Source organism: Neoarius graeffei, chromosome 12 (assembly GCF_027579695.1).
Source record: "Neoarius graeffei isolate fNeoGra1 chromosome 12, fNeoGra1.pri, whole genome shotgun sequence".
Classification (NCBI taxonomy): Eukaryota; Metazoa; Chordata; class Actinopteri; order Siluriformes; family Ariidae; genus Neoarius; species Neoarius graeffei.
In genome coordinates, this window is record NC_083580.1 from 76278598 (window position 1) to 76306438 (window position 27841).

Consider the following 27841-nt stretch of genomic DNA (forward strand, 5'->3'; position numbering starts at 1 on the left):
TGTAGATTTATATTTTAATAGAGTTGATTTTCTTCTATTTTCTAAATTCTAGTCCAGCAGATTTTAGTCTGAAGGCCAAATGATATGACCGTGTCTAGTTTTGAGTCATTTTATTACAAAAAGTCACTTGGAATCTCGGACTCAAAATTTTAACTTGATTATGTAAGAATAGTTGTGTTGTTAATTACTAAATTTCTTATAGACTTATTATAAACACTGTATAAAAATAGTCATTGTTGACATAATGTTTCATGAGTATTATTATAGTACCTGCATATGAGAACCAGTAATTTGGAACCAACTGGAACATCCTTGGTCCTCCAGACTTTTTTCTAGACATGGAACTGACCTGTGTGTGTGACTGTTTTCTTGGGTAGAACTTTAAGCATGTTTTTCTTGAATCTTCTGATATTTTCTTTCAAATTATATTCAATTTGTAGTGTAATTAGCAACTAATGTCTAGTGTAATTTGGCCTTTGAAGATCATAAAAACGTGCCTGGAAATAGTGGAGAAGCATCTCCAGGCATCTAAAGCCCTTTAGCTTCTTGGCCCATCATTCGGACAGGCTGAAATTCAGACGGACAGACAGCATTTCAGACTTGTCTGCTTAAAATTCGTCATTTCCCACAAATGATGACCTTATACGTGAACATTTTACATGCTTCCTTTTACTCAGGCTCAACTCAGTTGATTATTCTCTGCACCACGTCAATAGAAGCTTTGATGAAGATGGCGTTGTCTCGGATGTAGTTCCTTTCCTTCATCCGCTCATGCGAGATGAACTTGGGGTACCCGAATCCCAGCATGCTCTCGTCCAGACATCCAGTGCGTACGTTCCCGGACAGTGCTCCAGGCCGAGGTCTCTGGAAGTTCTTCCAGTTGGGATCTGGGCTGAAGCTTTCGGTGATGTTCTGAGGTTTGGAGAGCGCTGGGTCGCTCTGGTCCAGCAGTGAGAAGGTGACGCGGTGAGGGAACGGCCACTCCAGCAGGCCATCGTACTCGCCCGGGAGCACTCGGATGTAGACGGACAGGTGCGTTCCTTCACCACTGCCGTTCCCATTTGGGAAGATGGAGACTTGGAGACGGTATCCATAGCGATGAGTGTAGAAAGCAGGGCTGAAGAGCTCTGAAGTGCCATTGGAGCCATTTCTGGTCTCCTGGAGGTGACGGCTATAGTTGGAGATTTTCCAAAGCAACGTTCCGTCTTGGTTTCCAGAAAGTTCCTCTACGCGACGCCGCAGCTCTCGTAACTCGAGTCTCTGCCGATTCACAAGGCCACAGAGTAGAGTCAGGTGAGAGTGGGCGGCCTCGTCCAGGTGATGGGCGACTGCAGGTTTGGAGCACTAGCAGGACAGACAGAATTCAGAGTTATGAGTTAACATTTTTCATTCTACTTTATGTTGCATAGTGTGTTTTTTCACATGTCTGATAACTTGCTGCTGTAATATTATTGATCCCAAGCTGGGAAATTAAGTAAATAAAATCTATCTAATAACCTAGCACAGTGGCTCTCAAAGTGGAATTTCTTTACAGACGTAGAAATATATTCTGTTTAATATTACATTCTTTCATTCAAACCTCAATAACTCAACAAGAGTGCTCTGAGAGCACAACATCCCCTGCAGGCAACTAGGCCATAACTCTGATAAAATGCGACTGAATTGAACAAAACTGCAATATGTGCATTACCGACATATAACAAAGAATCCTGCCAAGTTTCATGAAATTCCTCCAAAAATTGTGAGAGGAGTTGATTTCAGAATGTGAGTACACTTCCCGGAATGGATGGACAGACAGACGGACATCGCCATGACATAATCTCCCTTCGGGCCTTTTGGCCAGCGGGGGATAAAAACTAGTTGGACATCATATATAACCTCAACTTGGACCATAACGTGTTCTTGAGAAAGTGGAAAGTTCAGGAATAGAAAATTCTAGTTCAAGAATATTTTGTCTAAACATTATTAGCTCATCTGGCCGACAGACGATGAGTTTATGTCATCATGTGTCGTCTGTCGTCCGTCCATCTGTTGTCGTCGTCCACATTTCACAAAAATCGCCTCTTCTCCCTCAATTCTTCACCAATTTTGATGAAGGTAAGAGTACCTAGGGTGCATATAACCTCTACCCAGATTTGATTTCTCACAAGGCCGGAGTGAGCTACGCAGTCATCGACGATCTTGTTTGAAATTTAAAATTATGCTTGTGAAAGTAATCCACTTTGGTGTGGCATCGAACCCATTTTACAGTTAAAGGCATCCCTGGCTACAAAAACTCAGAGAACCTCTGGTCTACTGATAGTTATCTGATCCAGGACCGTTATGGCTGGAAAGGAAACTTTAGTCCATACTCTGTATTTGCAGCCAGCCTCTTTGAATGGACAGAGCACCATGGCGTTGCCACAGCTCTCCTTAACATGAGTCATTAAATCCTCCCGGGCGATGCCGTGTACGCCACAGTTGTTGGGGCACTGAACTGGGAAGCATGGACACTGGTTCTGGTGATGCTGTTAAAAAGAAAGAAAGAGGGGTTAATGGCACTTTTCAGAGAAAGGCAAGTTTGGAGAACCCTTGTCTTTTTTTTGGACACAAAATAAATACAGTATGCAAACATTGTCAATATCATGCACTGCGTATAAAGAGAAACCCGAGCTCACAGACCTGTATAGTGTCGTAGAGGAACTCTTTGCTGCAGTATTTGCAAGGGAGTTTGCGCTTGGGGCATTCAGACAGATTGTGCTGGGTTAGCAATCTGCGCACCATACGAGCCCCGCACTTATTCTCACAGTACACACTCTCCTCTGGACACATGTCCTGGTGTCTCTGTTACAGCAAGGAGACATTCATCATACACACTTTACTCCACTGTAATTAATAATGTTGCCTCCTTCAGTCAGTCATCTTTATTAACAATGCAGGAAGGCACCCTGGGGAGGACACCACTGTCACAGGCCTCCACACACACACACTTTTCATGAAGTCAGTGCCCCATATGATGACAGAATTATTCTACCAATTTGTGCTTTCTTACTGCGATCAGAGAAACAAGCTCTTTTATTCATTTTCTTATACAGAATGCCAACTTCACTGAGGTTTTAGGGCCTCAATAAGGTCTGACCTCATGTGCTTCCCCGGTGAACTCCTCAGCGCAGTGGTCACAGCGCAGGTTTCTCTTGGCGCAGTCATGCTGCAGGTGCTGAGGAAGATCACGTCTCAATAATTTCACCATGCAGCGGTTAGGACATGGTACAACGTTATAGGTACATACTGAAAGATGGGCCTAAAACACAGAGAGAGGCACAGAGGGAGAAAGAGAGATTGATGCATCACTGTACTGAAAATAGGTAGAAATATATTCAGTGTTTCGAAACTTCAGCTCCATCCTAAAGCAACTTCCCCAAAACTCCTGCAAAAAGATGAGACGTGCGAGGTGGCAGGAAAAATGATTGACAGCCAAGTAGCTATGGGTTGGATATTGGTGCCCCACATCCTTTGTATTTTCTCTCCCATGTACAGTACAGTCATGGTTTAGCGTTTAACCAGAATGTATAATCCAATAGTTACTGCTTGGGTGACTTTCTAGACCTGCTGAGAAATCCAGCTGAGCCTGACCGGCTACGCAAACTGGTAAATCATCTTTATTAAAGGTTATTTTTCAACTTCCTTACAATGACATTAATAGACTGAAATAAAGACTCTAGATTATCTAAGTCACCAAAAATGTTGCATTTTTTTTCTTAAAGGAGAACTGAAGTCATTTGTAAACTTGCTTTATTTCTTAGTGTGTTATTCAATTACGTTTTCGGTTTTAGTAACCTTATATCGTGACTTGCATTGGCACCTAATTGCAATTAAATATTCTACTTATCGGCCTATTCGGTTTTTAGACATGTTGAATTTAGTTAATTTGGTCCACGGCAAGCGTCGCTTATCCGCGCGAGCTTCACGAGACTTGTGCAAGACATTGAAAGTGAAGTGTCAGCCAGGTGTCAGCGCCGCCATTTTGAAAACTGTTTTCCAAATGAAATATTGCACAAAACAAACAAAACTTCCGGCTTTATTACATCAATGGGCGCGTGTGTCTTTTGACAACATTGGCAAATGTCGGTCACTTTGATTTCCGCTGTACGTTTTACTTCCGTCCTACGATGTCTCGCACAGGTCTCAACGAATCTCGTTTACGGCTGTTGCTTTGACATATGGACTGATATATCACAGAGCATATTTCAAGCACTCAACTTGCTATAGCAGCGACAAAATAGCGATCAGAAATGCATTCCTATATTTAATAAAATGAGACAAATAGAATTGTGATAATAATAATAATAAAAAAAATTGCCTTCAGTTCTCCTTTAAAAATATTTTTCCTAATAGCATTAGTGGCGGGCAGCACGGTGGTGTAGTGGTTAGCGCTGTTGCCTCACAGCAAGAAGGTCCGGGTTTGAGCCCCGTGGCCGGCGAGGGCCTTTCTGTGCGGAGTTTGCATGTTCTCCCCGTGTCCGCGTGGGTTTCCTCCGGGTGCTCCGGTTTCCCCCACAGTCCAAAAGACATGCAGGTTAGGTTAACTGGTGACTCTAAATTGACCGTAGGTGTGAATGTGAGTGTGAATGGTTGTCTGTGTCTATGTGTCAGCCCTGTGATGACCTGGCGACTTGTCCAGGGTGTACCCCGCCTTTCGCCCGTAGTCAGCTGGGATAGGCTCCAGCTTGTCTGCGACCCTGTAGAACAGGATAAAGCGGCTACAGATAATGAGATGAGATGAGCATTAGTGGCTTGGAGACAGAAACCATATTCTTATCATCACCACTTAGAGTACCAGCTGGAAAAAAGATGGCCTACCAGTTTGACCAGCTCAGCCTGTGGTTTAGTAGCTGGTCAGACCAAACTGGATTTTTCAGCAGAGAAAAAAAGCTCCCAAATGGTGCAAGAGAAAAGCCTTGGTCTTATTGTTGGGAGATCACGGGGTCAAATCCAAACAAACACCACCAAATCCATCCATGGCTGGGAGCCAAGTGAGGAAAATTAGCCATGCTGTGTGGACGGGAGGGGCATAATCTTTCTTCCCTCATCAAATGACAGGAACACTAGACATCGGTGAGCCCATGTATGTTGAAGAGGGTAGAGAGCTCTTCCCACAGAATGTGTTACACCACTCAGTGATGCAGCAGTTTGAAAAAACAAGATCAACTGTGAGCTATACTCACTTGCGTATCCCTGCCACTCTCGCTTATATCAGAATGCAAGCAATCAAAGGCATACAACACTTATTATGAACGTTCACTTCAACAAATAATTAACCCTGAAACAAATAAAGAGCAGTGTCTCTCCCCAGGGAGTTCAAATAGCTCCTGGTGAACTGCTGTTTTGAAATAGCGCCAAAATCCACCCTATATGTTTTGTAAATACATTCAGTCGGTAAACAAAAAGTTGATGTGTGACAGACCTGAAAACAATATAGAACCCTAAGCTGAAGTTTGGTACCAAGTGGCTATGATTTGTGGTTGCTGAGAAAAAGGGCATTTTGGACGGACAGAGGTTTTAAAAAACACACCAGTATACTACCCCTCCTTTGGAGCAAGGACATAAATAATAATAAAAGATGGAGGTCATTTTCACACGTCTCTGAAGAAGCATGTGTTAGCCTTCAGCCTGGCTGGTGGGTGGGGATTAGTAGGTGAACAAATTAGGAGAAAATATGGGTGGGGTGGGGGGGGAGGGGCAATAAAATAAAACTAGACTGCATTTCTGCAGAGAAAACGCAAAAAGTGTGCTTGCTGAGCTGTAGCAGAACAGCTATCATGCTAAAAACTAGCATGCCAACATGCTAATGCCAACATGCTAACAACTAGCATGCTAACAGCATACTAACATGTTAAAAGCTAGCATGTTAATATGTTAATGCTAACATGCTAATAGAGAACATACTAATAGATAACATGCTAACAGCTAGCATTCTAACATGCTATTTGTTACACTTCTAACACTTTAAGGCTAATATGCTGACAGCTATCATGCTAACAGCTAACAGGCTAACATGCTAATGGCTAGTATGTTAACTTTTAGCATGCTAACATGCTGAGGGTGACATGTTAACAGCTAACATGCTAACAGTTAACATGCTAACATGCTCAGACGAACTCGCTAACAGCAAACATGCGAACTCTGCATGCTACCATGCCAATCCTAACATGCTAACAGCTCTCATGATAACATGCTAATGGTGAACATGCTAACAACTCACGAGCTAACAGCAGGCATGATATCGCAACGGGTAACATGCTAACAGCTAGCATGGTAACACGTGAATGCTTATATGCTAATTGCTATCGTGTGTGCATGTAAGTATTCCTAATAAAGTGACCATTGAGTTGAAGTTGATTTGCTGTCAGTCTCAAATGAGCAGATCCTTGCCAAATGCATCATCACCTATGGGGGAAGGGAGGAATGACTCAGTCAAGCTTCCATTGGTAAGCGGCAAAATGGAGAAAAAAATGGACGGATGAAAGGCAAGAGAAAGACGAGTGCGGGTCAGAACCGATATCATGTGTGTGATGGTGATTTGGCCTGAGGTGCCGTATGAAGTTTGGTGGATGTGTGGTGAAGTGTTACTGAACAAAACTCCATTCATTTGAATGGGGCCAAAAATCAATGGAAGCCTATGGAGGAAAAAGGGATGAGCAAAAAGAAAGGAAAAATATGAGTGCAGGTCAGAACCGATTGCATGTATGTGTCGGGGGAGTTGGCCTGAAGTATCACATGAGGTTTGGTGCATCTGCGATGGAGCGTGTCCGAGTAGGACGATTCGATTCATGAGCCCTATTCATTCTCTATGGGAAAAAAACAAAAGAAAAACGACAAGAACAAGAGAACCGGCGCATTGATCCACAAGCTGTATACAAGCACACTACACCACTTCGGGCCAGACGTCGCAGAGTTGGAACCGTGTCTCTATCTCGAACGCCCTAGGAGGAGTAGTGGATCCAAAAAACGTGTCGGAATAAGGCAGAATAAGTAAACTTAAGAAGAATAGTGTGCTTGCCTTTGGCTGCTGTGTGCTTGAGCAAGCACACTAATAAAAACGTGAAAAAAGGTGACAACACTGGAGACTCCTTCCATAAAATGTTAAACATCTCCTTATAGAATACTTCACATCAACTATTATACATTTACTGTTTATTACGGTTACATTATGTGGATCATCGTCCGTACAGGTTCCTGTAAATAACCAGTTACTATAGAAATGATAACCTATTAGAACGAGCATGTTTAATATAAAAGGTGTTATTTGAATTACCGGGCGGCACGGTGGTGTAGTGGTTAGCGCTGTCGCCTCACAGCAAGAAGGTCCTGGGTTCGAGCCCCGGGGCCGGCAAGGGTCTTTCTGTGCGGAGTTTGCATGTTCTCCCCGTGGGTTTCCTCCGGGTGCTCCGGTTTCCCCCACAGTCCAAAGACATGCAGGTTAGGTTAACTGGTGACTCTAAATTGACCGTAGGTGTGAATGTGAGTGTGAATGGTTGTCTGTGTCTATGTGTCAGCCCTGTGATGACCTGGCGACTTGTCCAGGGTGTACCCCGCCTTTCGCCCGTAGTCAGCTGGGATAGGCTCCAGCTTGCCTGCGACCCTGTAGAAGGATAAAGCGGCTACAGATAATGAGATGAGATTTGAATTACCACCAGCAGTAGTGTCAGAACTCAGAACTATTCTTATAGAAAATTAAGCAACACCTTCTGACCAATCAGGGTCCAGAATTCAACGGCGCTTTTCATTTTCACCACTTTTCCCTCTCAGCATACTATTTAGCTAAAAACCGTCAAACCACACGTTTAACAGGACATCGAAACCCTTCAGAAGAGCAGCTATTCATAATACATGTGTGTGAACGTTTTACCTGAAGCTGTTTATTCTGTGCTGACCAGCGGCAACCCTCCTCACTGTGAATGCAGCGGATGGGCAGAGCCAGAATCTGCTGCTCCAAATCTACATCCGGAAAAATCTACACAGCACATTATAATCCGTTATTCGCATATCATTTTGCTGTACTATTTTTGTGTACGACAGAATAGAAACAATTGAAATAGTAGCCAAATAGAAAACTGTACACCGTTCCAGTACATTTATTCACTAATATGTAACGCATATTTAAGGAGAGGTGCTGAGGTGACATGGTGGCTATTTATTTATTTATTTTTAAAAGGTGTGGCTATGGTTCTCATGTGAAACATCCAGAAATCGGGAGCTGAAACCCTGAGACACAAGGCAACATCCATCTACGGCCAAGAGAGCAAAACTGACCCTCGTCTTTGGGTGGGAGGGGCATAGTCAGTCTCTCCTGTCAATCACGCCAACACTAATCATGGGCATCTGTGAGCTCTTGTACAGTTGTGGTCAGAAGTTTACATACAGTGGCATGAATGTTATCTTGGATATGAATGTCATGGCAATATTTGGGCTTTCAGTAACTTCTTTGAACTGTTCTTTTTCTGTGGCAGAAAAATTGTACAGCATACATCATTAATTTAAAAAAAAAAAAAAAAAAAAAAAAACCACTGGAATTTGGTGCACAAGTTTTAATTTTCTTTGGGTTTTCTGAAATCAACACAGGGTCAAAATTATACATATAGGGTCAAAAATATACATACAACACACCTAATATTTGGGTAAAATGTCTCTTCGCAAGATTCACCTTGACCAACCATTTTTGTTTACCATGAACAAGCTTCTGGCAGAATTCTGGTTGGCTATTTCACGACTCTTCATGGTAGAACCGGTAGAGTTCAATTAAAATTTGTCTTTTTTTTCTTGGCATGGACTCGACTTAGAAGCACGGTCCATATATTTTTAGCAGGGTTGAAGTCAGGACTTGTTTTAAGCTTAAATGTTAGCCTGCTTTATCCTCCACAACCAGCTCTGATGCGTGTTTGGGCTCACTGTCCTGTTGTAACTCCCAAGTCGTGTTCAAGTTTCTGATGGTTTATGCTGAAGAATTCTGAGGTCGTCCTCCTTCTTCATTATTCCATCAACTTTGTGCAATGAACCAGTTCCACTGGCAGCAAAACAGCCCCAGAGCATGATGATCCTACCACCAGCTGGTACAGTGTCCCTCTGTACATGGTGGTCATTGTGGCCAAACAACTCAATCTTTGTCTCGTCTGATCATACAGCTTTCCTCCAGAAGGCTTTTTCTTTGCCCGTGTGGTCAGCTTCAAACTTTAGTTAAGCTTGAAGGTATCAATTTTGGCGCAGGAGGTTATTTCTTGGATAGCAGCCTCTTAGTCCATGGTGATCTGAACTGTAGACAGTGATCCATCAGCTTCCAGTTCATGGCAGGGCTGTGCCATGGTGGTTCCCAGGTTGTTCCTGACCATCCAAACCAATTTCCTTTCAGCTCAGGGTGACCGTTTGGGTTTTCTTGAAGCAAAGTGGCTTGGCAAAGTGACTACACCTCACAATAACTGGGGTACAATTGTTTGAACTGATCTTGGAATTTGCAGTTGTTTAGAAATGGCTCCAAGAGACATTCCGGAGTTGTGTATATCTGCGATCCTCTTTCTCAGATCTGCACTGAGCTCCTTGGACTTTCCCATTTTACTGTGTGTTGGTCAATCCAATTAGTGCTATAAACAAACCCTTTTTATGAAGGCACAGAGAAGCTACCAGCTGTAGTCAATCATGATCACTAACAGGAAGTTAAGAGACCTCGGCCTTGGCAAGATAAGAGACATTTTGGAAGTTTCAGCACCTCTGAATTAATAATCTAAAGTGAGGGTAAGTAAATTTTTGACCCTGTACGTACAATTTTGACCCTGTGTTGATTTCAGAAAACCAAAAGAAAATTAAAACTTGTGCACCAAATTCTAGTGCTTTTTTTTAAATAAAGATGTATGCTGTACAATCATTCTGCCACAGAAAAAGAACAGCTCAAAGAAATTACTGAAAGCCCAAATATTGCCATGACATTCATGTCACTGTATGTACACTTCTGACCACAACTGTATGTGGAAGAGGGTAGATAACACTTCAGGTGTTAGCCTTCACACTCCCTTTTTAATAGCAGTCATGTGATTGGGAAGAGTTTGAATTGGCAGGTGAACAAATTAGGAAGGGGCGGCACGGTGGTGTAGTGGTTAGCACTGTCGCCTCACAGCAAGAAGGTCCGGGTTCGAGCCCCGTGGCCGGCGAGGGCCTTTCTGTGCGGAGTTTGCATGTTCTCCCCGTGTCCGCGTGGGTTTCCTCCGGGTGCTCCGGTTTCCCCCACAGTCCAAAGACATGCAGGTTAGGTTAACTGGTGACTCTAAATTGACCGTAGGTGTGAGTGTGAATGGTTGTCTATGTGTCAGCCCTGTGATGACCTGGCGACTTGTCCAGGGTGTACCCCGCCTTTCGCCCGTAGTCAGCTGGGATAGGCTCCAGCTTCCCTGCGACCCTGTAGAACAGGATAAAGCGGCTAGAGATAATGTGATGAGACAAATTAGGAAGAAAAATGGGAAGAAATCCAAACAAGGGCATGACTGAGGCCATGAGTTGAGCTTTATATATTTCTTGGTTGTTTTCCTATTTTCTGGTCACAAAGGACTTAACTTGTTGTACCTAATGCATACGCAAGACAAGAACTTAATCATGAATATTTTTAATAATATTAATCTTTTTTTTTTTTAAATTCAAGTCCATGTGTAAATTGGTACTATTAAAAAAAAAAAAAAATATCAGTGCATTAATATAAACCTTGCAGCCAGATCTACCGACTACTACGGACTGTTAAAACTTTCTGACCAATCAGAATTGAGCATTCAATTGTCCTGTGTATAACACAGTATAAAATAATCACCACATCACCTCAGTATTGAAGTTTCCAACTGATCACAACGAGTGCGATGCAACTGTAGTTTGATCAAAGAGCACCACAATTAAACCCAAGCACCCAGGAGGGCAACAAACTGAAGAAGAAGTCCAACCCTTGAAGTATGGAACATGTTAATTTGTGAGCTGGAGTCTCTTCCAGTGAAGCGATGCTGAAAATGAAACACTTACTTTAGCGTAGTCGAGAGGCAGCTGATCTTCTGGGCACTTGAACACACCCGCACTGTGGACAAAACAGTAACAAGTTAAAATACTGTCCAGTTTTCAGAATTCGTTAGAACAGGGCTTTTCAAAGTGTGGGGCGCGCCTCCCCTAGGGGGCGCAATGTGAGGAAAAATAAACCAGAATAAGTTACTATTGCAGACATTTAGCGAACTTCAGCTAGCCTTTGCCAGAGACAAAATGGATCGATTTTTAGTACCTAAAGCTACAGTGAGTGAGGAGACAGTCTGGGCCAAGCAAAAAAAAGAAGGAAGGAAGTATGACCACGATTATTTAAAGTTTGGATTTTCATGGACTGGATCTGAAGATGCTCCACTGCCACAGTGCGTTGTCTGCCAAGAGGTGCTAGCTAACGATGCTATGAGATGTTTAAAATGTGTAAAAAAAAAGATGTTTTAAAAAGCACAGATGTTTAAAATGTGTAAAAAAGAGGTTTTAAAAAGCACAGATGTTTTAAAAAAGCACAGATGTTTAAAATGTGTAAAAAAAAAGGTTTTAAAAAGCACAGATGTTTAAAATGTGTAAAAAAGAGGTTTTAAAAAAAGCACAGATGTTTTAAAAAAGCACAGATGTTTAAAATGTGTAAAAAAGAGGTTTTAAAAAGCACAGATGTTTAAAATGTGTAAAAAAAGAGGTTTTAAAAAAGCACAGATGTTTAAAATGTGTAAAAAAGAGGTTTTAAAAAGCACAGATGTTTAAAATGTGTAAAAAAAAAAGAGGTTTTAAAAAGCAGATGTTTAAAATGTGTAAAAGAAAAAAAATGTGTACAACAACCATTTTTTAAAATATGAATGGAACATCAAGTATAGCAACAAGAAAAATTGTAAGGGGGGGCGCTGTTGTTTATTTGCTCTCTGGGGGGGGGGGCTGACTCTCCCACACTTTGAAAACCCCTGCATTAGAAGACAGAACGACGTTATTCACCACGTTGCCTCAAACTAAATGAAGTTCAGAGGCTATTATACCTGACTTGTGCTGTAGGCTACTAGTGAGTTTTTAGAGCAAGCTGCTGAGAGTCAGCAACATCCAGTCATCCAGTGTCCAGTCGAGCAGCTCGTGTTGAATGATTTTAGACATAAGTGTATTTGATAGAGCAGATGAAATGTCCTGAAGATGTAATATAATTAATCAGGATTTCCAGATTTCAACTAAATTTGCAGCCCAACTACCCCATGAAAGATCTGAAACGAGCCCAAAAACCTGGGGCATTAAGGTCACCGTGGTGTGCACGCATTTCTGATGTACGGATATTATCCACTCCATATCCACTTTTCTGTCTCCCAATCTTTGCAATACACACTCACCGGCCACTTTAATAGGAACTTGTTCTTGATTCTAAGATTCCAGTTCTTGGCTGTAGGACTGGAACCCAATGTGTTCTTCTTCTGTTGCATGTTGAGATGCTTTTTTGCTCACCACGGTTGTAAAGAGCGATTATACGAGTTACTATATCCTTCCTGGCAAAAAAGCTCAAACCAATCTGGCCATTTTCCTCTGACCTCTCTTATCAACAAGGCGTTTGTTTCCACCCACAGAAATATCCCTCACTCACTAGATGTTTGTTTTTCGCACCATTCTGTGTAAACTCTACAGACTGTTGTGTGTGAAAACCCCAGGAAGGAGGAGATCAGCAGTTTCTGAAATACTCAAACCAGCAGTCCATCTGGCTCAAACCAACACCCATACCACAGTGAAAGAAAATCGCACTTCACTGTGAGATCACAATTTTTCCCATTCTAATGTTTGAATGTTGTGAGCATTAATTAACTGAAGCTCTTGATTTGTATCTGCATGATTTTATTTGATGCATTATGCTGCTGTCGGGCGGCACGGTGGTGTAGTGGTTAGCGCTGTCGCCTGACAGCAAGAAGATCCGGGTTCGAGCCCTGTGGCCCGCGAGGGCCTTTCTGTGCGGAGTTTGCATGTTCTCCCCGTGTCCGCGTGGGTTTCCTCCGGGTGCTCCGGTTTCCCCCACAGTCCAAAGACATGCAGGTTAGGTTAACTGGTGACTCTAAATTGAGCGTAGGTGTGAATGTGAGTGTGAATGGTTGTCTGTGTCTATGTGTCAGCCCTGTGATGACCTGGCGACTTGTCCAGGGTGTACCCCGCCTTTCGCCCGTAGTCAGCTGGGATAGGCTCCAGCTTGCCTGCGACCCTGTAGAAGGATAAAGCGGCTAGAGATAATGAGATGAGAATGTATTAAAATTGGCATTGCTAATTAATGCTAATTAAAGAGAACTGAAGCCATATTTAAACTTGCTTTATTTCTTAATTAGTGTTATTCAATTACGCTTTTGGTTTTAGTAACCTTATATCGTGACTCGTATTGTCAACTAATTGCAATTAAATATTATACTTATCGGCCTGTTCGGTTTTTAGCCGTGTTGAATTTAGTTTGTTTGGTCCACGGCAGGGTGGCACGGTGGTGTAGTGGTTAGCGCTGTCGCCTCACAGCAAGAAGGTCCGGGTTCGAGCCCCGTGGCCGGCGAGGGCCTTTCTGTGTGGAGTTTGCATGTTCTCCCCGTCTCCGCATGGGTTTCCTCCGGGTGCTCCGGTTTCCCCTACAGTCCAAAGACATGCAGGTTAGGTTAACTGGTGACTCTAAATTGAGCGTAGGTGTGAATGTGAGTGTGAATGGTTGTCTGTGTCTATGTGTCAGCCCTGCGATGACCTGGCGACTTGTCCAGGGTGTACCCCGCCTTTCGCCCGTAGTCAGCTGGGATAGGCTCCAGCTTGCCTGCGACCCTGTAGAAGGGTAAAGCGGCTAGAGATAATGAGAGGAGATGGTCCACGGCAGGCGTTGCTTATCTGCACGATCTTCACGAGACTTGTGCGAGACTTCGAAACGTGAAGTGTCAGCGCCGCCATTTTGAAAACTGTTTTCCAAATGAAATATTGCACAAAAACGAGTTTAAATGACGATTACTGCCTACTTTTTCCAAACTTTCCTGATCGCCATCAAAACAAACAAAACTTCCAGCTTGATTACATCAGCATTTGAAAGAGGGCGTGCGCGTCTTTTGACAACATTGGCAGATGTTGGTCACTTTGATTTCTGCTGTACGGTACGTTTTACTTCCGTCCTACGATGTCTCGCACAGGTCTCAACGAATCTCGTTTACGGCCATTGCTTTGACATATGGACTGATATTACAGAGCATATTTCAAACACTCATAACTTGCTATAGCAGCGACAAATAGCGATCAAAAATGCATTCAGATATTTAATAAAAATGAGAAATAGAATTGTGATAAAAGGAGATCTGAAGGCAATTTTTTAAAGATTTAATTACAGTTACTTGCTATAAAACAAGGTCTTGATGTCTGCTGAGATTTTGTACACTAGTTCACGTCTCCATCCTGAGCATGGGGCAGCATGAGTCCTGTCCCAATGGGCCTCTATTAGCACTTGTTTTAGTTCACATTTTCAAACAAAAATCAATAGAATACAGATAGTCGTCGACTTACGACTGCGTTTGGTTACGACTGACCGGTCGCAAACCGATCTGGTCGTAAGTCGGCCTATGCTAAATGAACGCAAGTATATTGTGATGTGTAATGATATTGTAATCATCTTAAAGTCTTATTTTATCAACATTTTCTTATTTCATTACCTTGGCTCATTATTTGGTTCAAGTTAAACACTGCATGCTACACTGCGTACAGTACAATTCGTTTAATATGTGCAAAACAAAAAATACGAAATACAGGTGTGAAAAATAGAAAAACATTTTAGTTTGAAACATACCAAAATACAAATGTAAAACATAGCAAAATACAAAATTTAGTGACCGCTGGCATCACTGGTGCTTGGCTGTGGGTCGTCTACGTCATCATCAGCTGTTGCGGTGCTCGGGCTGGCGGGAGGATTTGTTTGTTTCATAAACCAGGAGCTGGGGCGGAAACTGTATGACGGAGTGCGTGAGGGAGCACGAGAGAGACTGCGCATGTGCCTGGAGCTGGGGCGGAAACTGTTGTATGCGGCGAGAAGCCAGTGTTGCCAGATTGGGCGTTTTCCCACCCAATTGGAGGTTTTAAGTGCATTTTGGCGGGTTTTGAACATATTTAGGGTTGGAAAACGTCAGTAGTATCTGGCAACACTGCGAGAGGCACTGCCGGGAGCTGGGGCGGAAATTGTCGTATGCTCAGCTAGCTCAGCTGGGAAAGACTTGCCAGTCATAACCAGACGGTCGTAAAGTCGATCGGTCGTAAGTCGACGACTACCTGTATTAGTGTTTGTCAAACAGATTTTTTTTTTTTAGATCACTGGTGACAGAAAAGGTAATTAGTATTTGATTGGACTTTAAATATGTATGAAGCTGTAAATGGGGAATTTGAAAAATGAACACTAAGAATGCTAATACTGATAACTGATCATTGTCATAGTAATAGTTTGGTGGTTCTTCACACAAACTTACACTTAAACATTTCTTCATTTTGTAATATTCCTCCGACTCACTGTATTTCTGCTATGTAAAAAAACAAAAAAAACCAAAACAAAACTAGCACTAACATTGTACGTTAAATTATTCTGCATCTCACAGATAAATGAAAAGGAGCTCTATAATTACAAATAAATAAGTATAAAACAGAATGATCGGCTTAACAGGCTTCATGTTCCCTTAAACTCTCAGGATCTTTCAGCAGATCCAGACTTTCATGCCTCACCCTCATCCCTGCATACATTTCCTTTTAAATGCCTCTGTAGTTACTGAATAATCAGTGGTAAGTGATAAATAACTTAATTAATAACTTAGTTAACTGAGCGTTTAAGCAATTAAAATGTTAAGTCTCACCTCTGCATTTTCAATGAATTAAAACAAAAACCCCACACCCTTGATTTTTTTCCACTGAAAACCCAAATTAACCCCCCCCCCCCCCCCCAAAAAAAAGGTACTCTCATTCCAAATTAGAGCTAAGAGACGATGCATTTGTTTTTCATCTAAAAAATGCAAACTATTTGGGATGCAGCCACAGAAAACGTAATGCCTGATGGAAATGCACAAGAAAAGATTTGAATATGGAGGTATACTGTTAAATTTGCAAACATTTTGAAGTCTTATGAACAGTGAAATTCATTCGAACAGCTCCATCACAAAGCAAGGCACACACTGACTCAGTAATCGGGTTAGATTTTATTTAAAAAAAACCCAAAACCTATGGCTTTTTTTAAAACCTTTTGAGTACCGTTTAAAAATAAAATCAGCACTATTTGACATTTTTGCAAAAACTCTGTTTTACATTTACAAAAAAAAAAAAAATGAACACTACAAAACATGACAAATGACCAGAACCAGGAACTCTGAACCACAGGATATAATAATATTACCAGCTATGCAGTCAGGAACTGCTGGGTGGCAGTGGCAATCGCAAAAGTTCAGCTGCAAGATGGATTTTAGGTGATCTAGCATGAATATGCCTTTTTTTTTAAAAAAAGTTATACATTTTAATATACTGTAGTCCTTTGGCAATTTGGCTGCCTAGTGTCCACATGGCTGACATTTTTACTGCTGATCTGCTTCTCAAAGTGTTTGAACGTGTGCTGACTGACAGGAGAGCCAAAAATATATCCTGCAAAACCATTGCATTTAATCATCTTTCTAATCATCAAACACTAAAATCGTTTGTAAAGTGATGCTTTCTTGTAAGTCTAGTTAATCTTCCCAAGTCATTTTTCTCCAAAATCTGTTATTTTTTTTAAATAACCGATATCTACAGTACCAGTCAGAAGTTTGTACACCCCTATTCTACTCATGAATAGGTGTTTCTGTATTTTGTATTTTCTACATTGTAAAACAATACTGAAGACATCAAAACTATGAAATAACATCTGGATCAAATATGGAATTAAGTGTTACAAAACGTTTAATATTTTAGATTCGTCAGCGTATCCAGCGTTTACCTTGATGACGCTTTGTACACTACTGGCGTTATCTTAACCAGCTTCATGAAGGAGTCACCTGGAATGCTTTTCGATTAACAGCCGTGCCTCGTCAAAAGTGAATTAGTGGATGAGTTTCTTGCCTTCTGAATGCATTTGAGATCAAACAGTAAATAATAAAAAATACAGTAAATAGCCCCATTCCACACCACAACTGGAGTAATCCATACTGTATTATGTCAAGAAGTGCTCAACTAAGTAAAGAGAAACAACATCCATCATTACTTTAAGACATGAAGTGAATTAATAAAAGTTAAAAAAAAAAAAAAAAAAAAAACGTTGAATTAGAAGCTGTGTTCAGACTTTTGATTGCTACTGTACAGTACATGCCTCAAGTCTGTATACAGAGTCCGGGAGCTTGGTATTTAATGCAGGTGTGTAAATCTGTGGTGTTTACTGCTGCAGTATGTTTCATGCACAACCTCAATTTTTTTGTTGTTGTTGTTGTTGTATACAATAATAGTAGAGCGGTGGATACAGTTAGACACCTGAACGATCTTTCGGCCACTGCAAAAGTAGAAAAGACTTTCAATACGCAAATTGTGCATGAACAGTTCATCAAACTTCCACTGGAAAAAATGAGCCGATTCCCGATTACTTAGCGTATCAGATCACGATACCGTTACACAATTATTGATACCTTTGTCCACAATTAATCGACACCCAGATAATTATTTATAAAAACAGTATGTGGTATTAAGTTAAAAAACATAGTTTTTATTTAAAATTTGTTTTACACAGACTTCCATTTAGTCCAAAATATATTTTATATAAATATATGGATGTTTACGTAAATGAAGAATGTTTGTAAACAAATAAGGTTTAATCTGTGTCAGAAAATCTTTGTTCCACTTTCTAAATATTTTCTTAGATCACATTTTGTTAATCGTTCGTTGTCGTTTGTATTAATTTCTAGTTTTGTAGTTTACCAATAAATATCAACAGGGAATTGACACTAACCACATGGAAATCCAGGTCAAAAGGTTGTATGTTATTCCTCGAACCAAAATATAAAATGTCTACTGATACTGTAATATGTGGTAGATATTTACAACAAACTGCAAACTCGATGGAATAGAAAAATCTGAATATTTCAAGCATGTAATTTTTTATATGCTAGGAATTTAATTCTGGTCTAATTCTATTTATTGCAGTAGGATACCAAATACGCTATAAGCATTCTATTCTTTATGAATCAGAAAATTAAATCACAGCAGCACGTTTATTTGTTTTTAAAGTACTTCATCTACTTTAACAATGTTACACAAAGATCGACCCATAACAGTTGTAAATGTCCCTTAATTCCACAGGGTGTCGATAATGGTGGGCACCGGTGAAAGTGATCACTATTATCGACACCTCACGTGACTTCTCAAACACGCGTTTAGACACGAAATGGTGGCTGTCAAATGAAAGAGTAAGAAATAAAGTAGGTTTCGACGAGGAGATCATGAAATATTGGTGAATTTGAGAAGTAAAAACATGTCCATGATCTTTCCACCATGCTTACCTGCGATGAAAACATACGGGTTTTCCTCAAATTACTGATCGTGCCAAGACAATATTAAAAGGCGAGGGGCGTCTTCCGGTTGATTAATTAACCACTGATAACTTCTATAACTGAAACTCACCTTTGTAGGATTGTTTTTTTTTTATTGGTAAATCTGAAAAGGTGTCAATAATTATGGACCGTTGATAATTAATTGTAGCTGCCACTCTCGATAATAATCATAGTTCACTGGAACTAAAAAGACCCAAACCTGTTCCCTGTATACAAAGTGAGCTCCATGAAGACAAGAAAAAGAAAGTGCTGTAATTTATAATTTTTTTTTTAAGTACTTCATCTACTTCAACAATGTCACACAAAGATCGATCCATAACAGTTGTAAATGTCACTTAATTCTTTAGAAGCTTACTGTCTGTTTTAAGGTTCTACATGGAAACTGAACAGCCAGCTGAAGGAATCTCTATGAACTTTAATAAACTTGATGCATTTTTCCTAGGAGTTAGTTGATGATCCTGATACTGAGCTGAGAAGTGTATATCTGTCAAACACATGGAATTCATGGTGTGTTTTTTCCCAGAGGGGAGGGGGGGACCCACATGCAAATGTGATTATTTCAGGGAAAAAGACATGTCACGATCCGTTCTTCACATAACGCACATTCACATACATGTCTAAAACTGGTCATGAAGAATGCTGGGAGCTCGTCGACCCCGTGACTGAGTCACTACGCCCTGCCCGAGGACCCGCATGCAACCCGTCGTGTAAACAGATAAACCAACTTAAACTGTTTATAGCAGAAGATAAGAATCATTCAGAGACGAGACTGTCTTTTGTTTTTTTTAAAAACACATTACAGGCATTTAGCAGATGCTCTTTTCCAGAGTTGGGGGTTCGTTGCCTCATTCAAGGGCACTTCTGCTAGTCTAGGGAATTGAACCAGCAACCTTTTGGTCCCAAACCTGCTTCTCTAACCATTAAGCCATTGCCCACCGTCTCCAAAGTATACTGCATATCCTGCAATTATATCAAACGCAGCTTAGATGACATGGGTCCAAGTTAACATGAGTGTTTCTACAACAAATTGTTTTTTCTTTGCTTGTCATGATGCTAATAAAAACATCACTAATCATCACTAATAAAATGTCACTGGACAAATAACCCACAGTAAAGCAGAAACCAGTTCCTCGCTGTCGGTCATGTGTTTGACTGATTACACGAGCGAAACTATTCAGCTGTAACTGCGATAACGCTGGCATGAACAATGAGCACCAGTGTTACAATACAGTCTTTCAGAGACATTTAAAATTTCACTCGAGAAAGCAACTTGCCTGACTGCATTTTTACTCATGACCGATGTGATTCAGGGTCAACAGAGTGGACGGGACACGATGGTGTGAAAGTACGCAAAAGAAAAATGATTAACCGATTTCTCAGACTGGTCCTGGAGTGACTGTTGGTCCTCTAACGAGCCCTTAGACATGAAAACACAGTTCAGCAATTTAACCCAAAATATCTGAACAGCTGAGAAAGAAAGGAATGCGTTCATATGTTCTCGTCATGAAGAACGCTGGAAGTTTGCCAGCCCTGTAAAGTCAGTGTTGTCAGACTGGGACTTAATCAGTCATGCAAACAAAAAGCTGATAAACAGCAAACGTTAACACTAGTTATCAGAAGGGTTTTTGTTTTTTTTAAAGTGTGCTCTGGATCATCCTTTAGAAAAGAATAAACAAATTAAAAACGCTTGTATCTGAGGAGCTGAACAGGAAATAAAACACTGAGCTTTTGTTCCATTATTTGCCAACCTGCTCTCGTGAGGCATTCCAATGAACAAGAATGAAGCATTTGTTTGATTTCATACAGAGATGCAAGATAAGGTACAAACCCAGTGCCCTCTCCTAACCTTAACCGTTTTATCATTTCAAACAAATTGAGTTGTGTGAATTGTTAAGACGTTTGCAAATGAGACCACAATAACCGCCGCAGTGTGCAAATGTATTCCTCGGGTTGAGTTAATGCCGTTTTTGTTTTTAAGTATCCGTCATCTTGCTCCACCGGTTTGGCTCCAATTCAGTATGTGAGCTTCTACCTGTAACGGTGTGTTCTGAGTTCAGAGATGCTTTTCTGCTCAACACTGTTGTAAAGAGTGATTATATGAGTTACAGTAGCCTTCTTGGCGGTTCGAACTGTTCTCCTTGGACTTCTCAGAAGACAATCGATCAATCAGCAGAGGCAGTTCTTCCTGCAGAACTAGATGTTTTTGGTTTTTGGACTCAGTCTTCGGAAAAAAAAAAAAAAATCTCCCAGCCTTACTTGCCCAATGGGCAAGCAGCACTCAAAACATACTTGCCCGAAAAACAATTCCACTTGCCCAGAGCTTTATTTATTTTGGAGAGGACAGAATGCAGTTGATTTTTTTTTTTTAAATACAAGTAAAGCAGCATAATTATCATAAATTCACAAAACCATAACACCAAAATATACAGACACATTCAGAAAGAAAATTTCTAGTAGTAGAGGAATTAATAATTTAGGGTATATTAAGCTGTAGAGTTTTGAAAGAGTATAATAATAATAATAATAATAATAATAATAATGCTGGAGCTTTGTTTCTGTTATCAAAGGAACCCAGTCCTGTGTAAAATGTCACCGTAGAACCAGAGTGTAGAAATGAACCTACAGTTCAAGAGTTCTACACACACACAGACTGAACTTTACACCAGCTGCATGCATGTGAAATGGAAAGAAGTCAACTAAGGCAGGAAAAACTATTTTGGATAAAATGGTTACTGTCCGTTACACACTCAGTGTGTTTACATGCACATAGAGAAAATCGAATTTCTCTCCGTAGCTCGACTGAAATCGAAGTTCTAAATGGCATGGAAACGCCTTAGCTCGGCTGAAATCAAACCGAACTGGATTTCTCGTAATCGAGCTACGCGACCTAGATTATGCGATTGTAGCCGAGCTACTTAGTGCATGTAAACCCTAATCGAGCTACGTAGTCGAGCTACTTACTTCAGCGCTGCCCCTTCCGGAAGTGACGAGTGATGAGACCACAAGCGGGAAACACAAGAGCCTCGGTCGGCATGACAACAGTAGTAGAAACGTGCACTTCTGGAGCAATGAGGAGATAGAGTTCATGCTCATTCAGCTTAAGGAGTTGAATATACCGGTATACATCTCGATGTTGCTGTCCTCGTCATCGTTCTTCTTGTGAACACGGAACTGATAACTTTGTTTACACTCTTGAATAGCTCTTCTTCATGACGACAACTGGAAGTGTACCAACACGATGGGGCGTGTAGCGCCACCCGTGGCTCGGGTGCACAATGTACCTCACACAATAGCTCGATTTCCTTGTGTGCATGTAGGATTGGATTTCTCTGGCACCCCTGCTGGGACCCTTAGCTCGATAACCGACAGTAGCTCGATTTGGATGTGCATGTAAATGCACTGATAGATCAACCTGTGTGACTCAACTGTGCCTTTGAATCGAGAATAAATGAAAAGGGAACTGAACATTAACCTTTTATTGAAGTTATTATTACAAGAATGATTATAGTTACTGTATGACTACAGCTACAACTGGAATGTGCCGATTCCGTTAGTGTTCATAATTATTGTACCATCCACTATTAGATAAAATTAAAATAAAATCTTACAATATTGTTTGAAAGTCTAGAGCAAGATATTTTGTTATTTTACAAATAACACTTCAGATATTGTTTTAACAATAATAAGCATCACTGTATAAATGATAGAGTGCAGACAGCTGTGGAACTACATGTCCTTGGGGTTGATAAGACATGGACGAGTGGGAATAAGATCTAGCCCACAGTTCAAGTCAAAAAATTTTGAGAGTAAATGCTTTGGCTTTCGCAACATTCTGTTCTCAAAAGCTGATGTAGGGGAAAAGTCATTACGCAGAGAAGGTTTTCTTGCTTCTGTATTTTTTTAAAGACTGTTCTTCTGTGTCGGGACTTTTTGGGAAAAAGAAGGTATATTCCAACATGTCACTAATGCTAATGCTAGGCCACAAATCTGCACCATCACTCCAGTCATTTCGAGGAATTCTGCACGGATCAGCATTGCTAATAAACTCTAATTTCTGTGTATATCCATCCTTCGCTTCTTTCTGACTAAGACTGTCCAAGGAACCCAGTAGTAGAACTTTTTTAGCTGTAGTTTTCTTTGGACAACAGCAACAGATGCCAGACATCTCCACTTGGCTTCAGTATGTGAACAGCCAATCAGCTGTTATATAAAAGTTCCAAGTTTGACACCTGCCCGCTTCAACCGCGCTGCTGGCACTCGATGTCCTTGACCCTCGTTGTCCTGAGCCAACTGGTAGAATTACGTCATTGCATGGACCCGTCTGAGCTGAGCTTTTCCTGTACACTCGAACACACGCATACTTTGTTGAATTATAACCAAAAACAAGCAAATTTGAACTATTTCCTCAAAAATATTTTTGTATATACACTTGTGTTGATGAATAAAACTTTATGCATTTCCCATGAAATGAGACGAGCTACTTTAGACTAGTTCTCTGCTCTCTTAGCGCCTGTGTTGCTTAGGTTGCCAACACTAATTTTTGTCATCCGATCAGACGATTAAGTTTTACTCGTCCTTGCACAGACATTAGTCGTCTGGGACGATCGGACATGAAGTTTTTCGAGCATTGGGACTGCAACTGTGTAAACTGTCGTGTGTTCAAATCCTAGATGATCAGCCATTTTTGAAACACTCCAACTAGCACTAACCTCCATGAGACGGTCAAAGTCACTGAGATCATATTCTCCACGTTCCGATGTTTGATGTAAACATTAACCGAACCTCTTGACCTGCATCATTTCATGGTTTCATGCACCATCTTGCTGCCACCTGATCGGCTGATGAACAATGAGCACATTTCTTAATTCAAAATAATTTCTACAATCTCCACTTTTCCAGTAGATAGTCAAAATTTTGTGGACACCCAAACATCACAGCCATAGGTCCTTTTTGAACAGCCCATTCCAGATTTTATTTATTTATGGCATCGAGCAGACGCCCTTATCCAGAGCGGCGTACAACATACCCAGAGCAGCCTGGGGAGCAGTTAGGGGTTACATGCTTTGCTCAAGGCCATTGCTTCAGCCATTCCAGCTGATCCAGGAGATTGAACCAGCAACCTTTTGGTCCCAAAGCGGTTTTCTTTAACCATTAGGCCATAACTTCCCCAATCATTAGAGACCTTTTTTTGTAATCTTCCATAATGCAACTTTAAAATGATTTAGTCCCTATAATGCTTTTATACAACCTCTGCTCTCCTCAAAGGCTTTCCATGAGATTTTGGAGTGTGGCTGTGGGGATTTCAGTCACAAAAGCATGACTGAGGTCAGTTGGCGTTCCAGTTCATCCCAAAGGTGTTCAGTGGAGTGGAGGTCAGGGTTTTGTGCTGGACACTCGAGTTCTTTCAGTCCAAACTTGGCAAACCATGTCTTCATGGAGCTCACTTTGTATACAGAGAACAGGTTTGGGTCTTTTAGTTCCAGTGAACTACGATTGTCATCTAGAGCGGCAGCTACAATTAATTATCGACACCTTTTCAGATTTACCAGTACAGTTTTTTTTTTACAAAAGTGAGTTTCATTTACAACAGTTATTATTGGTTAATTAAATCAACCAAAAGATCCCCCTTGCCCTTTGATCTTGTCATCTGATAACACAGCTCATTACCTGAGATGGAATTTCTTTCAGCACGATCAGTAATTTGAGGAAAACCCGGACATCATCGCAGGTAAGCATGGTGGAAAGATCATGGACATGTTTTTATTTCTCAAATTCACCGATATTTCATGATCTCCTTGTCGAAACCTACTTTATTTCTTACTCTTTCATTTGACAGTCGCGATTTTGTATCTAAACGCACGTTTGAGAAGTCGTCACGTGAGGCGTCGATAATAGTGATCACTTTCACCGGCGTCCACCATTATCGACACCCTGTGGAATTAAGGGACATTTACAACTGTTAGGGATCGAGCTTTGTGTAACATTGTTGAAGTAGATGAAGTACTTTTAAAAAAAAAAGTGCTGTAATTTTAATTTTTTTTCTGATTCATAATAGAATGGAATGTTTATAGAGTATTTGGAATCCGATTACAATAAATAGAATTAGAGCAGAATTAAATTCCTAGCATATATAAAAAAAGTTACATACTTGAAATATTCATCTCATCTCATTATCTCTAGCTGCTTTATCCTCATCTCATTATCTCTAGCCGCTTTATCCTGTTCTACAGGGTCGCAGGCAAGCTGGAGCCTATCCCAGCTGACTACGGGTGAAAGGCGGGGTACACCCTGGACAAGTCGCCAGGTCATCACAGGGCTGACACATAGACACAGACAACCATTCACACTCACATTCACACCTACGCTCAATTTAGAGTCACCAGTTAACCTAACCTGCATGTCTTTGGATTGTGGGGGAAACCGGAGCACCCGGAGGAAACCCACGCGGACACGGGGAGAACATGCAAACTCCGCACAGAAAGGCCCTTGCCGGCCACGGGGCTCGAACCCAGGACCTTCTTGCTGTGAGGCGACAGCGCTAACCACTACACCATCGTGCCGTCCTGCTTTATCCCATTCTACAGATTTTTCTATTCCATTCAGATTTTTTTTTTTTTGCAGTTTGTTGTAAATATCTACCACATATTACAATATCAGTAGACATTTTATATTTTGGTTCGAGGAATGACATGCGACCTTTGACCTGGATTTTCATGTGGTTAAAATCTCAGTTGCCTGTTGACATTTATTGGTAAACGACAAGACTAGAAATTAAAACAAAACAACAATGAATGAGTAACAAAAATGTGATCTAAGAAAATATTTAGAAAGCGGGTAGAAAGTGGAACAAAGATTTTCTGACACGGGTTAAACATTATCAGTTCATTTGTTTACAAACATTCTTCCTCATTTACATAAACATCCATATATTTATATAAAATATATTTTGGACTAAAAGTCTGTCAAGCAAATTTTAAATAAAAACTGTTTTGTTAATTTAATACCACATACCTTTTTTTTTTTAATAAATAATCATCTGGGTGCCGATAACTGTGGACAAAGGTGTCGATAATTGTGGAAGTGTCACGTGATCTGATACTCTAAGTAATCAGGAATCGACTCTTTTTTTTTTTTCCAGTGGAAGTCTGAGTAATAATTCATGCACAGTTTACGTAGTGAAAGTCTTTTCTACTGTTGCAACATCGTTAAGGTGTCGATAACTGTATCCGCTGCTCTACTACAAATTTTGTGCCAACTCTCTTCCCCCCCCAAATCTGTCCCTCCGAGTTACATGTCGGTCCTGGGATCGAGATGCTGACCTCTTCTGCTCCTCGGACCTGCCTGATCCATCCTGATGCCCTGTGTCTGGTTGGAGACTCATTGCATCGCTCTTGTAGAGGACGGCCCCATATGGACAGTTGAAAGTCACACCTGGAAGACGCTCTGGACACTTACAGTAATGCTTTTATGGCTGAGGACTGCAGTTGACTTGCTAACTTTAGGACTGCAGTTTTCATGAACAGTTTTGCACTCAAGTTTCCATCAATGAAGAGTTTATAACATCAACGACACTGACTTCATGTTAAAACTGTCAATGTTATAACAAAGAAAGGCACGGTGGTGTAGTGGTTAGCACGGTCGCCTCACAGCAAGAAGGTTCCGGGTTTGAACCCAGTCGCCGGCGAGGGCCTTTCTGTGTGGGGTTTGCATGTTCTCTCTGTGTTTGCGTGGGTTTCTTCCGGGTGCTCTGGTTTCCCCCAAAGACAAGCAGTTAGGTTAACATGGGGTGGCCTTGAGCAAGGTACCTGACCCCTGACTGCTCCCCGGGCGCTGTAGTGTGGCTGCCCACTGCTCTGGGTGTGTGCGCGCGCGCGCGTGTTCACTGCTTCAGATGGGTTAAATGCAGAGGATGAATTTCACAGTGCTTGAAGTGTGCATGTGACAAATAAGGGTTTCTTCTAAAACTGTTAATGTTATAGTCATGTTGTCTATTATTGCCCAAATGAGGATGGGTTCCCATTTGAGTCTGGTTCCTCTCGAGGTTTCTTCCTTAGGTCGTCTGATGGAGGAGTTTTTCCTTGCCACCGTCGCCACAGGCTTGCTCACTGGGGATAAGTCTCATCTCATCTCATTATCTCTAGCCGCTTTATCCTGTCCTACAGGGTCGCAGGCAAGCTGGAGCCTATCCCAGCTGACTACGGGCGAAAGGCAGGGTACACCCTGGACAAGTCACCACAGACAACCATTCACACTCACATTCACACCTACGGTCAATTTAGAGTCACCAGTTAACCTAACCCGCATGTCTTTGGAATGTGGGGGAAACCGGAGCACCCGGAGGAAACCCATGTGGACACGGGGAGAACATGCAAACTCCGCACCGAAAGGCCCTCGCCGGCCACGGGGCTCGAACCTTCTTGCTGTGAGGCGACAGCGCTAACCACCACACCACCGTGCCGCCCTGGGATAGATTAGGGATAAAATTAGCTCACGTTTTAGGTCATTCAAATTCTGTAAAGCTGCTTTGCGACAATGTTTACTGTTAAAAGCGCTATACGAATAAACTTGAAGACCAACATGTTACCTGTCATGGCCAGGTGTCCAAACTTTTGGCTTTTTAGCTGGAGTATATGTACAGTAGATAGATAGATAGATAGATAGATAGATAGATAGATAGATAGATAGATGAATGAATTAATATGTAGCCTAAATTATAAACCGTATTTTTTAAAGTGCAATAAGAAAACTGTACATAAGATAAGGTCACGTGACAACCAAAGCTCAAAACATGCATTACGTCAGACACTTCAGAGGCTACTAGCGCACTAGATAGTATTTTATTTCCATACTATTCAGGGCAGAAGTATGGAGTTAAGGGTGTAGCCAGGTAAAACAGAAAGGAGCTCACCTGGAGCTGAAGTGAATAACCTTCTGCATGCTAGTGTGCACTTTCTCACCTGAGGAACTCCTGGAGGCAGGTATCGCAGAACCGGTGTCCGCAGGTGGACACCTGCACCGGCTCCCGCATCGGCTTGTTGCACAAAGGGCACAGAAAGCGGCGTCTCGGTCGCTCGAGGAATTTATAGTCTAACCCGGGCATAGCAGCGCGTTTACTGAGAAAGAACCCAAGCTCAACTGCTGTTTACTTCTAAACCACTGAAACTGAACACTTTAACTCGCGCGTTAACGAGAAACAGCTTGTCTCTGGACCTGTGTGACGTTTCCGGAATCAAGGTGCTTCAGAAGACAACAGGAGGACT

At 41.4% G+C, this 27841-nt stretch overlaps 1 protein-coding gene across 1 annotated transcript; it reads right to left on the reverse strand.

Moving 5' to 3' along the window:
- traf4b (tnf receptor-associated factor 4b) lies at positions 1-27841 on the reverse strand. Its single transcript, XM_060936433.1, has 7 exons — positions 27539-27841; positions 11029-11080; positions 7889-7993; positions 3119-3280; positions 2662-2823; positions 2352-2507; positions 1-1344 (listed from the first exon to the last, which is right to left on the reverse strand). The coding sequence occupies exons 1-7, from the start codon at positions 27679-27681 to the stop codon at positions 685-687; spliced, it is 1440 nt and encodes a 479-aa protein (XP_060792416.1). The 5' UTR covers positions 27682-27841; the 3' UTR covers positions 1-684.

What these genes read in the sequence shown, in the direction of transcription:
- traf4b (XM_060936433.1), bottom strand. Translation starts at nt 27,681, where the DNA reads ATGCCCGGGTTAGACTATAAATTCCTCGAGCGACCGAGACGCCGCTTT. An exon ending in TGCCTCCAGGAGTTCCTCAG is followed by an intron (nt 11,081 to 27,538) that starts GTGAGAAAGTGC and finishes TTTTGTCCACAG; the next exon opens with TGCGGGTGTGTTCAAGTGCC. An exon ending in TCACCGGGGAAGCACATGAG is followed by an intron (nt 2,824 to 3,118) that starts GTCAGACCTTAT and finishes TTGCTGTAACAG; the next exon opens with AGACACCAGGACATGTGTCC.